This window comes from Teleopsis dalmanni, chromosome 2, assembly GCF_002237135.1.
Source record: "Teleopsis dalmanni isolate 2A chromosome 2, ASM223713v2, whole genome shotgun sequence".
NCBI classification, from domain to species: Eukaryota; Metazoa; Arthropoda; class Insecta; order Diptera; family Diopsidae; genus Teleopsis; species Teleopsis dalmanni.
This window is the reverse complement of record NC_051847.1, coordinates 185,427,705-185,442,340: the sequence shown is the minus strand read 5'-3', so window position 1 is coordinate 185,442,340 and position 14,636 is coordinate 185,427,705. Positions and strand designations below refer to the sequence as shown.

The following is a 14,636-nucleotide window of genomic DNA, read 5'->3' as shown; positions in this document are numbered from 1 at the left end:
CAAAAACTTTAAAATTTATCATAAAATTTAAACAGTCCAGTTTTTTTTACCAATCTTCTAATGTTTTATTATTATTTTATTTTAATTTTTGCTAAAATGTTTATTGTTTGGTTTTGGTGGTTGTTGTTCTAAAAATCTATTTTTGTGTTGCTATACTATAGTTTATAGTTTCCAAAGTTTAAAATTATTTTAATAATATATAATTACTTTATTTTAAAAGAAAATATTTTCCAAAATTTGTCACAAAACAAGGTTTTCTAACAAATTCGAATATATTATATAGTAATTTCAATTTGAATTTATAAATTAAATAAGACAAATATAAATAAAAAAAAAATTTTTAACTAAATACTTTAAAAATAAATGGTAAATAATCAAAAATATTTTAAATTAATACACCTAAAAAAATAAATAAATAATAAATAAACAAAAAGAAACAAATAAAAATATTTAAATTAAAAAAAAATAAAAAAAATAACGTAAAATTTTATTATATTTGTCAAAAAATAATACAATTATGTACTATATATAATATATAATTATATAGAAAAAGTTAAATTAATAATATAAAACAAATTTTAAATTAATGAAATAAAATAATATAATAAAATAATAAAAGTTAAAAACGTAAAAAGGAATTGTTATATAAAACATATAATAAAATATCTATTAATTTATTTAATATTTGTATTGTTATAGATATCTATTAATCTATTTATTGGTATGAAATCAATATGATTCTAAAAAACTGTTTTATAACAACAAAGTAAGCAGAATATAATAAAATATAATAAAATATAATAATATAATTAGACAAACAATTAAATAATTAAATATTGAATATAAACAATAACAATAATAATCTTTTAAATATATAAAATAATTATTAAAATTTCAGTTTCAACTAAATATAATATATATAAGCTACTTTAAATAAATAAACGTATGCTAACATTTTTAATTAATTAATTTATATTAATTAATATCTGAAATAATTACGTTAAACATAGATAGTTTAACACATAAATTGCGTGCAGTAACTAGCTCTATTTATTAACTACATATATGCTCTTAACATTTTTATATTTGTTATTATATATATATGTACTTCTTTATATATATTATATTTGTATTTATATATATTTATATATATATCGCAGATAAAATTAACAAATAAATTAATAAAGTGGCATGAAAATTGTTTTAGGATTTTCATGAAACCAGGAAACTTCAGAGGCGATTATATGAGTATGATTTCATGTTAGCTTTAGTGTTTATGTTTATGTTTATGAATAACAGATTCTTGTTTTTATTTTTGTTAAATATAAATTTGTTGAATGTACTTATGAATTAGTAAAATATATATATTAATAATATAATAATGAATAACTTTCATATAACAAGCATTTTAAATTTACTTTAAATCCAATTCATCATCTTCCTCGTGTGTTTTGCTCCAACGATTGGAAGATGCGATGCTGCTATTACTGCTTGTGGTATTGGTTTTGTTAGTTTGTGCATCGCTAAAATCTGAGAAGGCTGGATTCTGTATGCCGTCATAGATTTTATAGGAAGTTCCACTGTTGCTGTTTGCACTGGAACGATCAGATGTTACACTCATACTTTTTGAAGCGCCGAAACGTTCATTTTTGTAATTTGTTGGTCCACCGAATATAAGTTCAGCATCCGATAGTGAACCACCTGAGCGAGTGTATTTGCCATTGCCGTATGTGGGTTTATTATCACCGAATATTATATCCAAATCAGATACTTTATTCGAAGCTATAAATGATATTTGAAAAATGATCAGTTTTCTATTTTAAATAATTATAATGTATATTAAATTATAATAAAGGTGAATTGCAGTTTTATTTTTTAAAAAGTGCAAATTACGCTTTAAAAAATATTCAATATATTACACATTATAAATAGATATTTGTTTATTATAATAAGCCATTCTAAAAATACTTTGCCAATAACACTGAATGATGATAATGAAATGAGTTATCAAAATATCGTTTAATTAATAATTATATTTTTTGCTAATATTAAATTTTGATATCTCAAATATGAATGATAAGAATTATTATGTCATATGCATGATAGTAAAAATGAGTAGTAATGCATTGTTGATGAATATTGAAGTGTTCCACGATTTTAGTTGACAACGTCATTATATTATTATAAATTCTTCAATTTTATTATATTAAATATATGTATTAAAGATATATGAATTAATTATTTGTTTCTATTCTAAAAGTAATCGTGCCTATAGGTTGTATATAGGCAACTATAACCACAGTTGATATCGTTTGTTATATTAGATATTTGAATAGTAATCACAGACAAGTTTTTTTTAGTCAAACTAATAAATAATTATAGAGTAATAATAATAAAAAATGATTAAATCAATTTCAAAAAACAAAAAAATCATTTTGAAAAACTAATTCTTATTAAACTTATATAAATATCGCTAAAATAAAATGCAAAACGAGTAATTTTTAAACAGAATAGTACTTGGTGATAAAAATCGGATTGGTTACCTTAGTATTATTCAAAAACGATGTAATTTGAAAAAAGATATTATTCACGATAAACCTTTAGATTATTATTTAATCCGATGTGTATTCGTTTTTTGTCAAAGGTTGCGTATGCGTAGCATTTCGCAAAGTATCTAAATGTGTTTTAGTCACGTCCCTGAAAGTTTATAGTTATCAGGAACCACTAGTGAATAATACGGATTTTATTGTATTTAGACTGAGGAACCTGTCGTTTTTGTTGCTAAAGTGAATGAGTGTTTGGATTGACTGAGGTTTTTAGCGAAGTTGTAACTAAATAAAACAATATATATGCGTAGTTTCTAATTACTGATGCAGTATGACAAAATGATATACCGCAGAGAGGTTAGTCTTCAATATTTATTGCTGATCTGAATTAATGTTTGGATTGTCACAGTTTTTATTAGATCTTTTAAAATACTGATGCAGCCTGACAAAAGCGTGTCCTGCAACGAGTTTCAGCTCTAATAGAACAATTTTTAGATTCTATAAATATGCAGTTGTCTTTAAAGACTAGAACAATTTAGTAGATTTAAGACAAGGTGGAAAACAATAGAAAATGATCAATATTATTCACTATATACTATAATCACTTCTCCAAGCGAAGAGTTTTTGGTGAACTGTTTGGTCAACGTTTGTAATTCTTGAGATTTTTTTTATATAAAATGTTAAAGAAATTATTGATTGGTTATTATGTAGTTAAGAACACTGATTTTGGTTAGATTTTAAGGTTAATGTATAAAATTGTAATATTTATTAGTATCTTTTTAGTTAGTTTTTTTTTGTGTACAGTTGTAGTGTGTGTTTAAATTTAAATTTGATAAGAATTGAATTATTTTTTTAAATATTAACCTGAAAGAATAAAACGACTTTTGATAACACATCTGCAACACATAAACATACACAAAACATAAAAAATAAACTAAACCAGAAATTTGACAGTACATAACAAAATGGACTTTAAAAACACAATTACAAACTCAAATTAGCACTGAAATTGAAACTAAGATACTTTTTGTTTATTCTGGAAGTTCTGTGTCTGTGTAGAGTTAGAATGTTGGGTGCCCAAAAGCAAAAATATAATACAAAAAGGCGGTGAATGCTGCTGTACTGTGTTGTTGTATTAACTGAAAAACATAAAACTAATTTGTTTATTGTATATTTAGAGCGAGCGAAACTTATGACACAGTCGTACTGCGCCTTTTACTCAAATGATTACTTAGACACAGATTAAAATATAAATCGGATGCAATATTATTTAATTTCATAATTTAGTTGCGTTTTTTCTTGAGTGATTTGGTGACGTCAAAATCGAACTTACGACACAATTGCGTTCAGCGTTTCGGTGAAAAATACACACCTCAAAATGCAGTTCAAGCTTATAGTACTTAACCCGCCTGAACCTGGTTTCGCCACTATTTTTGTCTTTCATTAAATGTCTCCTCTGGTAAACTGTGGTTTATTTGTTTTCTTTTTTATGTTTTTGGATAGAAATATATATTATTATGGAACGGAGCATGGGAGTTTTTTCCATTTTCTGCTAACTCTTATAGTTACTAATTATATACTAATAGTTACTTTCTATTTGCTTACGCACTAGTAGTAGATGCAATACTTTTTAGTTTTAAGTTAAATATTAAAATTTGTAGTAGCAAAAATTTTAAAAAATACACAATATTGTATTTGGTCGTTAAAGTGTTGTAAAAATATTTTGGTTCCTCGTAGTTAGTAGTTTTGTATAAGGTAATGTAATTGGATAATGCTTAATGAGTTATTAGGAATGGAATGCATGAACGATTAAGAATATGTAATGATTAAGTTTTTCGTAGCGTAAGGCTGACCAATAGTACGCCAACGGCTAAATAATTACCATTGCTCTCGGAACGCGAATATGAGGGGCGCGTATATGATGGTAACTCAGTTGGATTGTTGTAACCATTCGAGGCAGGACTGTTTGAACCATAACCCGAAGTATCAACAATATTTGTTGGTTGAGTTGTATTAACAGCTGCAGGTGCGCTATAAACACTAGCCGAGCGTACACCCATGTTCGACTTCCAATCTATTGCGTTTGAGTTTGTTGTAGCAAATGTAGCGCTTGGGTTATTGGTAATACCAGCGCCAGCTGTGGCTGTAGTAGTAGCAGTGGTGGTTGTGTCCATGCGTGTTATAGTATCGATGGAAGTTGAACTGCCGTAATTAAAGCTTTGTTTAACTGTTGAGCTAGAACCGAAATTTGTGTTGGCAGCAGTAGACGCAGTTGGTGGTGGTGGCGGTGGTGGTCCGGTTGGTGGTGGTGGTGATTTTATGGCACTGGTACTGTTACGATTAATACGCGAAGATATAGATGAGGATGAAATTGATGAAGATGATGTAGTTGAAGAGCCACCGATGGTATTGCTTGTAACAGATGTTTTAATAGTACCCTTATCAAAGGGATTCACACGTTCTTGCGGTTCAAAGTTGGTAACAGGCTTGTCGAAATTATCTAAAACGCTGGAAGATGGTTTGCTGCTATAACTAGCAACTGAACTACCACTAGCACTGACACTAGCAGCAGTTAAAGTCGATGTTGATGACGTATCGGAGCGTGCATCAAGCGCTTGTTGTTTCTCAGTTGCTGACTTTGGTGTTGGCTGTGTTGAGACAACTTCATTTGTTGCACCCAAATTAGTTTTACCAGAAGCGAATGAGAATTGCTTGCCTAGAAACGAGCTGCCAACGCTAGCAATACCACTACCACCACTGCCAACGCCACTGCTATTGCTTGTTTCACTCACGGTTCTTCCACGTTTTTTGTTCGCTAATTCCTACATGTCACCGAATATCCCCGCAAAGGTCTTCCTTAAATTTTTCATTGTGTCCTCCGCATCCTCAACAACTGAGGTTTGAGTTTGCGGAGGACGTTGTGATGTCCTCGAAGCTGATGAAATACTGGATGCTTGTGAAGTTTGTGAATCGCGTCGCACACCAGTAGCAGCACCACTTGGCAATGCAGTTATGGATTCTTCGGGCACTTCAGAAATGCTACTGCGACTACTCAAGCGACCAATTGAACCAACAGCTGGTGAAGTGCGTTCTGGTATTGGTGGTGGACCGCCCATGGGTGCAGGTCGTGGACCAGCTGGCGCTGGTGGTGTTGACATATCATCAGTTGGACTTTCAGCACGTGACGAAACTGACGAACGTGATGGTAGTTTACCATGTGAAGTTTGTGCCATACCTGGGCGACAAACGTTCTGTAAAAATAAGTAAATTAATTAATATTTTGCTTTTTTTTTTTTAATGAAAACTTACTTGCATGCGTGAAGATACCAAATCAGCAATTTGACGTCGATCTTCCTCTTGGCTGTCGCCTATTAAAGCAAAAGTGCTATCACAAGCACTTATGATGTGCTCGCGTCCATCTTTAGCAACAACTACAGAAATTCCACACACTTCCATTCCGCCAAAGAGTTCAGAGATCTGTAAGATCAAACATTATTAATGATATCTAATTCGACATTTGGTTTTGATATATAATAAAATTATTTCAAATTTGATGATTTAAACTGTAAAGCTTAAGCATGTAATTAATAAAGTAAAATGTGTGGGTATGATTTTAATTAAGTTCGTAAGTCGCAATTAGTCTGATTAGAAACAGTCTAGTAATATGCAATTTTTATAATTCCAACAACTCAGCACATGGTCGTTGATGAAAAATAAACAATTTCTCTTTATGCGGAAAAATTCTAGCTGAGTCAATACGACCACATCGTTTGACGACTGCAAGCCACCCACCTAGTAAGATTAGTTTACTAGGTTATCAGTAGCCATTGCTAAGTCACGAAGCAATAAATTACAACAAGTGAACGCATTCATGTCACTTTCTGGGAATATATGAGTTTTTCAGTATTTATAGTCACAATCTCAGCTATGGCTTAGATATAAATTAAAGATTTTGTTCAATATATTAAAGTTGACTTAAATTTATTTTTTATGTAATAATAATATTTATTTTTAATTTAACTTAATTTTTAAAAAACATTAATTTTTCCTCAATAACTGTGCAAACAAATTGTATAAATTTATAATTATTCCAAAAAATGTTTTGGTAATTACTTTTTAAGGTCATTAATGGAATTTTAATTGCTGATAATGAAACACATAAAATCAATTTACTTAATTTTAATTTAAAATGATTCAGTAATGCGGAAAATTATTATCAACTTGTTTTAGTTGATCAGTGATTAGACTAAACATGACTTCTTATTCAAAATGTATCCTAAATAGATAAACTAATATTCATAGGTTTCTGTCTGTTTCCTACATTAAGAATTTATTTGTTATATACAAGTATATCTTAAAGTAATTTAATTTATTATAAGCTTCTTAACATCACTTCTTATTCAAGATGTATCCTAGATAGATAAACTAATATTCATAGGTTTCTGTCTGTTTCCTACATTAAGAATTTATTTATTATATACAAGTATATCTTAAAGTAATTTAATTTATTATAAGCTTCTGGTAAATAGCGGTACTTTATTTTATTGCTATACATTTAAACTACTCTGTTAATCTTAGACTACACTAACAATATGGTTCAGAGTAAATTAAACGACCTGTTATCGAAGTGCATATGGTACGAAGCGTCTAAATCATATACTACCTGAGAAGCAACTGTGGCACCGTTGACAGAGCAATATGTAAAAATCAACTTCTATAATATATGTAATGCAAATATACTCTTATTCAAAATAAAAACTCTTATATATAAGCCGTATGTAAAGTTAATTCTACGCTATCGTAAGGTTAAGTGACTGGTGAAGTAATATAAAGCTTTACGAACCATTTTCCATACATAATATATTAAGGCAAACCCAAACTAAAAGAAGAGTAATTACAATTAATATCACCGTGACCCCAATTCTCGAGCTCTAATTGAACAGACCGATTGTCATGTGCACCCTACTACAAACAACAAATAAAGAAAATATTAACTTTCAAATTATAAAACAATAGTTTACCCTTAAGGTCTATGTGCTGAAATAGATGGTAAAAAAGCTCTATAATGAAATATACTATGTATTGGAATGGAAGTCCAAAGGTAACAAGCAATGCGTGTAATCAAATTTATCTAGAAGCATTGAATCCAGGAAATTCAAGACTCTTAAGAAGAAATAAAGAAGAATGGAGATTTTATGTTAACAGTAATGGAATACGACTACATAAATATTTAAAAGTTTTTTTATGCTAATAGATATAAAAAAATTATAACCTTTTATTAATTTTTATTACTTCGAAATTTTACAGTATCTATACTCATCTACAAGCAAGTTATAAGGACATCTTCCCCTTTCAATAACTGTAAAAACGGCACCCAAATTCAATGGTGTGTCAGAAACTTTAATATATACCTATATATAGATTTTTTTTATTGCAACTATTGCTAAGTATATTAAAATTAAAGCTTCTAGTTTATTGAAAGTTATCATTGTTGTATAGTTGTATTGGTTTTAGTAAGGTTAGCTACGTTTTCCAATTTTCAGAACTGTTAAAATTTCCAAATGTCACCCTAAGAAAGATATTAAAAATACTCTGATATATCAGAAAGTCTGATACATAGAGATCTTTTTCTATTGAAATCATTGTCAAGTACATAAAGAATAGAATGTCTATTCTATTAAAAACATCATCAAGTTCATAAAGGTAAGATGGTTTAAGATATCCATCTTTTAATTATTTAGCTCCACTTAAAAGCTATTTCCAGAGTAAGTAGTAAATGTGTTAGCTGTTACTAACTCCATTAACTTATAATTGGAATTTCTCATATTTCTAGAATAAAATATTAAAATTTAATTCCGTTACTGTATAAAATTATTCTCAAAAAACTTTAATTCCAACTCAGTGGCGTAACTACATTTTTTAGGCCTATAAGCAACTACTAACTAAGGGGCCCCTACTAACATCTTTTTATACCCTTTACACGAAAACGTGTAAAAAGGGTATATAAAGTTTGTCCAGATTTTCGTAACGCATTAAAGGAAACGTCGCAAATACTATAAAGTATATATCAGTAAAGTATATATATACCTTTTCAGTTCAAACTACTCTCTCAGCTTTTGAACTCTTCGAATGAAACTTTACACACATACTTTTTGGGAGCGGTCCCTGATCACCATATGATTTGATTGAAATTAAACTACTATTTCTTATAGCTGCCATATAAACTTAACAACCGGATATGGGGTTTCTCCGTTTTTAATAAAGATACTCCAATGAAATTTGGTATATGTTAATGGTTAATGGACTATTTTGCAATATGGAGTAGATGCAGATTTAAATATAGGACCGATAGAAATTGAGGATTGAAGCACAACTATACGGCAAATCGTTTCGTCCCACTTTTGAGAATTTATTAAAAATAAATACAATGAATACATAAATTTATAATGGGGCCCCCTAAATTCGTGGGCCCGAAAGAGTTGCTTCCAGTCGCTTCCCTGTAGTTACGCCAAATATGGAATCCATACACAGAAACAATGTTTATTTGAAACACGTGGCATATGAAAATACATACCTATTTTTATGTAAAATATTTTTCTTTTTCGTAGACTACCTCAAACATTCATCCACATAATAGGTCAGTTTTATAGATTTTATAAAATTTTCTGAATATAAATTCCATATTTTACATATTGCCACAAATCTTAAGTATATTTTCATTTTTACCATAAGTGCAGAGTTGGAAGTCGAACATTCTGTGAAATTTTGTACACAATTTGCATAATAAATCATTTTATATGAGCATAAATTTTATCACAAAGCATTTATGTGCTTAAAGTGTAAGAAAATTTATGGTAATCATATTAATTTTAAAATTGCCTAAAAGACTAAAACTTATAAGTGGCAACTCACCTCATCCACCCAACTTTTGTATTTCTCAGTTAAAGTGATTTGTTCGAGCATGGCTGAACCTTGATTAGTTTTCCAATTGCCTGAGATGGATTTGCGCCTGTAACGATAACAAAAATGAAAGTTAACTATATTGGACGATTATCAAATTTACGCAATGTAAACATAAATATTGTTTTTAAAATACATATATATATATATGCACAAATATATTTGTATAAATAAACATATATAATTTAATAATGCAAACAGATATTATTAGAAGAGGTCTTTGACTTTTTGTTGTGGGTTAATTTTAAGGTTCAGTTAACAAAATATTTTTGTTTGTAATCTATTACGTTTTCTTGTATTAAAAATGAAATTAATCGTTAATAGTCAAATTATAAACCTTTTATTATCATAATATAAACAAATAATTTTTTTAGTATTTTTAATATACTATATTCTACTTATTAGTTCTATGCTTATTATTTAAATAAATATTGTAATAGTTATGTGTTATAATAACTCAGATCAAATCATTATTAATGATCCATCTCATAACAAATCTTAGAATATCAATCATTAGTTTTATTGATTGATAACTTTCAGTACTGATGTTAAAAACAAAAAATACCATAAATTAACAAATACTTTGGTAAGATAAGAATAGTTTGGTTTACTGATCATCGGTTGACTATTTTACACTAAAACTTTGCTGTAACATCACATAATCCCAATGATATTCCAAATTACTTAGCACACGCTAATGACACAAGAGGAGTCAATTTATTTATAGCTAAATTGGCAACATATTTACGAAATGTACCATCTAATAAGAGCCTAATATAACCATATATCCAGAGGATTACAAAAAATGTGAAAAAAGTGGAGTCTTTTCTATTTCTTTCAAGTGGAGCTTAATTGGCAAAATATTTACGAAATTTTCCATCTAATAGGATCCTAATATAATCATAGATCTATTACTATGCATACGACTACAAAAAATGTGAATAAAGTGTTTGATCGTTTCTTCTTCCAACCAAATTTCGCAATTAATAGTATATTCTGAGGTTTCATGAACCGATGAAATAATGGGAATGACTTTTGTTAGAATTTAAAGGTATATTAGCCTATAATACTATGCAAATAACTTCTGATAGTGTTAAGGTTTGAACAGTTAAACGTCATATTCATACATTTGTTTCAAGATTCAACTATTAATTGATTTTCTGAATAACATATTTTTAATAAAAACCCTAGAGATCTTTGAAGAAGCAAATACTTTTGCGGACAAAATAAATGTTTTCTTATTTATTTTCTTCTTGAAGATAAACGTCTATGCCTTTTATTAAATTATAATAGTTATAACATCCATTTTGAAATTTCATCAATCTATGAGTCAATGAAAGTGAATTCTGTTGAGATTTCAAGATATATTAGACAATGTAAATGACTTCTAATAGTATTGATCAACTTAATAGGATATGCAAACAATCTGTTCCCCGATCCATCCATTGATTGATTTTCTTAAAACCACATTTTTTATGGTAAGTTTAACAGTAAGAATGCATAAAAAAATAACACTGTACATTAATAATTTTATTATATAGTAGGGACTCATATAGTAGGGACGCACAAAACTGAACAAACAGTTACTAAATACTGCAAGGATTACTGTAGTTCTTTCTGATCATTGGTGTTTAGCAACCCACAAAGAACAATTGCGCATTCAATACTTATTAGTGAAGTTGTGAAAACTTAGGGGAAAAAGAAATAAAGATTTTCTCTATGAATGTCCAGCTCTAACCTTCAGAAGAAATAGGCTGTTATAGAAGTATTTTCTTGATTATTTGTCAGACTGTGTATCAGTAAGGATGAAAGATCTATAAAATTATCTAAATTTGAGATGAATGGATTTAGTTTTTGTAAAATGGTGAAAAATCGCTCATTGAGGTAAGCGAAGAGATACTTGCTGACCTGCAATCATAAACAACTTATCACGATATTTTACGAATCTTTTGGATTTCATTATATAGGTTTAACACGTATCACATTAAGTATATAGCGACATATCTATTCTAATTTTGAGAATATGAAGCAGTTAACAGAAGCTTCTATATACGAGGTATTTTTATATTTATAACTGAGTGATAGTGTTAACGAGTGAAGTAATTATCTTTTGATTGAATAAGTTCAGTTTAACACATTTAACGCATGGTAGATGATTCTTCTGAGACAATTTTCTGATTACATTTTAACTTGTTGAAATACTTATTATTATTATTCCATACTTATGGACAAGAAAGAATTTAATTGAAAACTGCAATTAAAGTAGGCGCTTTTGTAGTCATCCGTTTATAGTTGTTACACATGTGGCAGATATATTAAATGCAACACCAAGGTCGTCTGGCTCAAACGCATAAATCGCATCTTCAACTCACGATTTCGATTTCGATTTCGATCTTGTTATTGATTGTTTCGATGACGTGTAGCTTGGTATCATGTTCGAGAAACAATTTAAAAAAAAAGAATTATAAAAAAATTAAAAAAAATTAATAAAAAAAATAAAACAATGTTCGATTAAGTGTGCTTAATGCACACAAAACCACAACAAAATTACTCAAGTTGGGCTAAGACATGCAACGTACAGAGTCGTCACACCTCAGCCGTACTTACATGAATGCCTTGTAATTGTTGCCAATCTTTTGTATGTGCACATCGAACTTAGCATCGATATAAGGTTCAAGTGTGCAGTAACAGTGACTATCGTTGCCCGAACCGGTAACGAGACCTGCGGCATCTTGCAGTGCGCTTTGATTTTCCAAGCGTGCTGTAGCCACACCGCCATGGCAGTGGCCAGCTTTCAAGACGCACGGAAATTTCGACCAGCTGAACTGCAATAAAAGACAGGAAATACACAAAAGTTAATTAGGTTTTTGTATGTTTGTTATTTATTTACTGCTTGCATTATTGTTAATTTTTAAGTGGGAAAAGTATGGGCACTTAATGAAAACGCTCAAGAATAAAACGAAAAAAAATACGAATTTGGCTTTTGGCCAAAATGTGATGCGCTTTTTGGTAATAAGAAGATTTTTATATATTTTTCCTATGAATGTTTTCGTAAGCTTTAATAATTTTTTTTTGATTATTTTTTTTCTTCTTACATTGTTAAGAGATAAAAGAGTAGCTGAAATTTTTGATTATTTCCACGAAATTTTATTCATTTTCCGAGGTACTGAACAGTAAAAATGCACATATTGTTTTTTTAATTGAAACAATTTGTAAAAGAACATTATGATGAAAGTACCAATTTATTAAATCAGCTTTAACCAATTTTCTTTTGTTTTTTTGTAAATAAATAGTCAACCTTGACATTGAAATTCTTAGAAAATAATATTAATTGGATGGTATATTTTAAGATATTTGTTTAAGCGCCACTAAAAATACATCTATTCACCAGATTATTTTTATTTTTGTGAATCAAGATTTTAAACAAAAAATCTTTAAACACTTGGCAAACAAATTATTTATTTTAATATTCTATAAATTATTTTCTTAACAAGTTGATTGAGTAGAAATCATCTTATTTTCTTTTGTGTTTTTAAAGAAAATATTTTCAAGAGGATAAACAGGTCCATTGAAACATTTCAGCTAGTATGAGCAAATTCAAAATGGTCTAAACGTATTAGTAATGTATATACGATTAAGATCATAATAAAGTGCATAAAACTTCTTTTTCAATCCAGCGAAATCGAGCTGTCTTGTTACCACATACCGAAGGTGAGATTCTCAGATTTAGCGCAATTGATGTTGGATACTGATTTTGTAAACGATTTATTTGATATGTCCATTAGATATATTAATTTATTACTTTTATGCTGGTCAAAATATTGAACTAAATTAAATTCAATATAAAATAAGACAAGTTGTTTTTGTTTAAATTTTATTTTTAAGAAAATTTAGCGTATTTGACTAATTAATATAAAAATTAATTATAATAAATATAATATAGATTATATTAATCTAATAATTAATTAATATAACACAATAATAATAATTTTGTTCATAAAATATTTAAATATGAATAAGTGTGTTTATCTCGTTTGAGGGTATTTACATATGAATTGTTAACTGGTAGCTTCTGCATTTCTGGTCAAAGGGAATATCTTATTTTTTGATATGGGTGTCTAATCTTAGTTTACTTAGTTTTCAGTATTCGACACATAGTAACATGACCGTGTTAACTAATATTCCTTGCAACCGTTAGAAGTGCCTACTGGGTTGTGGTATGTCAAAGCGGATATTTCGATTTTATTACTGCTTTCGATAAATGTTAGCTTGAACATATTAGCTGGTATTATTTACAGCCTAGAACGGTTTTCCATTTATGTTTTATAAATCTTAGAAAATGATTTTGAATATACCTCTAAACATTTTTGTTTATTGTTTCAGATCTGAAGGTGGTTTATTTATTTGTTAAGTGACTAGTTATAAAATATGTACGAGCACATATCCCGCATAAAGATATGAAGCTAATAGTGTATTATATTTGTGGCTAGTTTTCAAACCATTCATATATCAGTTCAATGTTGTAAAGTACAGTGTTGACTATATCATTATTCAAAATACGATTATATCTATTTTATTCAAGAAACTCTATGTCTGCTATAAGTTCATATTTATACATAACTACATATATCCAATATCTCAATTATCACTTAACTTTGAGTTAATATGTAATTATTCAAAAATATTCAATCCAATGAATATTTTTGTTAGAATATTTATAAACTACACAATTAAGAAACTCAAAAGGTAATAAAAATTGAAAAATGTTCTTGATTTTTGTACAATATTCATGGTACATTATATTTCTTTCAAAAACTCATTGCGAATTTAAGGTACACAATTAAGAATGTTAATTAATTATTTTTCTTCTTAATGATTCTCTTAAACCGCACTCTGTTAGGTGCTTCTCTGCATATATAATTCCATGTATAGTGCGCTTCTGTCATTTCTCTATCAATTGTTCTTCTCTAAGTTAAAGCCAGTGTACCAGAGCATCTACTGCCTTGTCGTTTCCATGTCAAAGCTTGTCGTGAAATGTATTTATTTGGTCGTATACCCTATCCAATTCCATTTTCGCATTTCGCATTATTTCGGTTACAGCAGCTTTCTGACTTGTTTGGAGCAAAAGTT

At 28.6% G+C, this 14,636-nt stretch overlaps 1 protein-coding gene across 1 annotated transcript in view; it reads right to left on the bottom strand.

Moving 5' to 3' along the window:
- Positions 1–1,395: 1,395 nt before the first annotated feature.
- The window catches only part of LOC119678776 (synapsin), a 59,844-nt gene continuing 46,603 nt past the window's right edge, over positions 1,396–14,636 (bottom strand). Inside the window, exons 7-11 of the mRNA XM_038090826.1 lie at positions 12,114–12,331; positions 9,459–9,555; positions 5,856–6,023; positions 4,429–5,797; positions 1,396–1,782 (exon numbers count right to left, since the gene is read on the bottom strand). Coding sequence (XP_037946754.1) covers positions 5,369–5,797; positions 5,856–6,023; positions 9,459–9,555; positions 12,114–12,331 — 912 coding nt within the window. The 3' untranslated portion in view covers positions 1,396–1,782; positions 4,429–5,368. The remainder of the gene's footprint in view (positions 1,783–4,428; positions 5,798–5,855; positions 6,024–9,458; positions 9,556–12,113; positions 12,332–14,636) is intronic.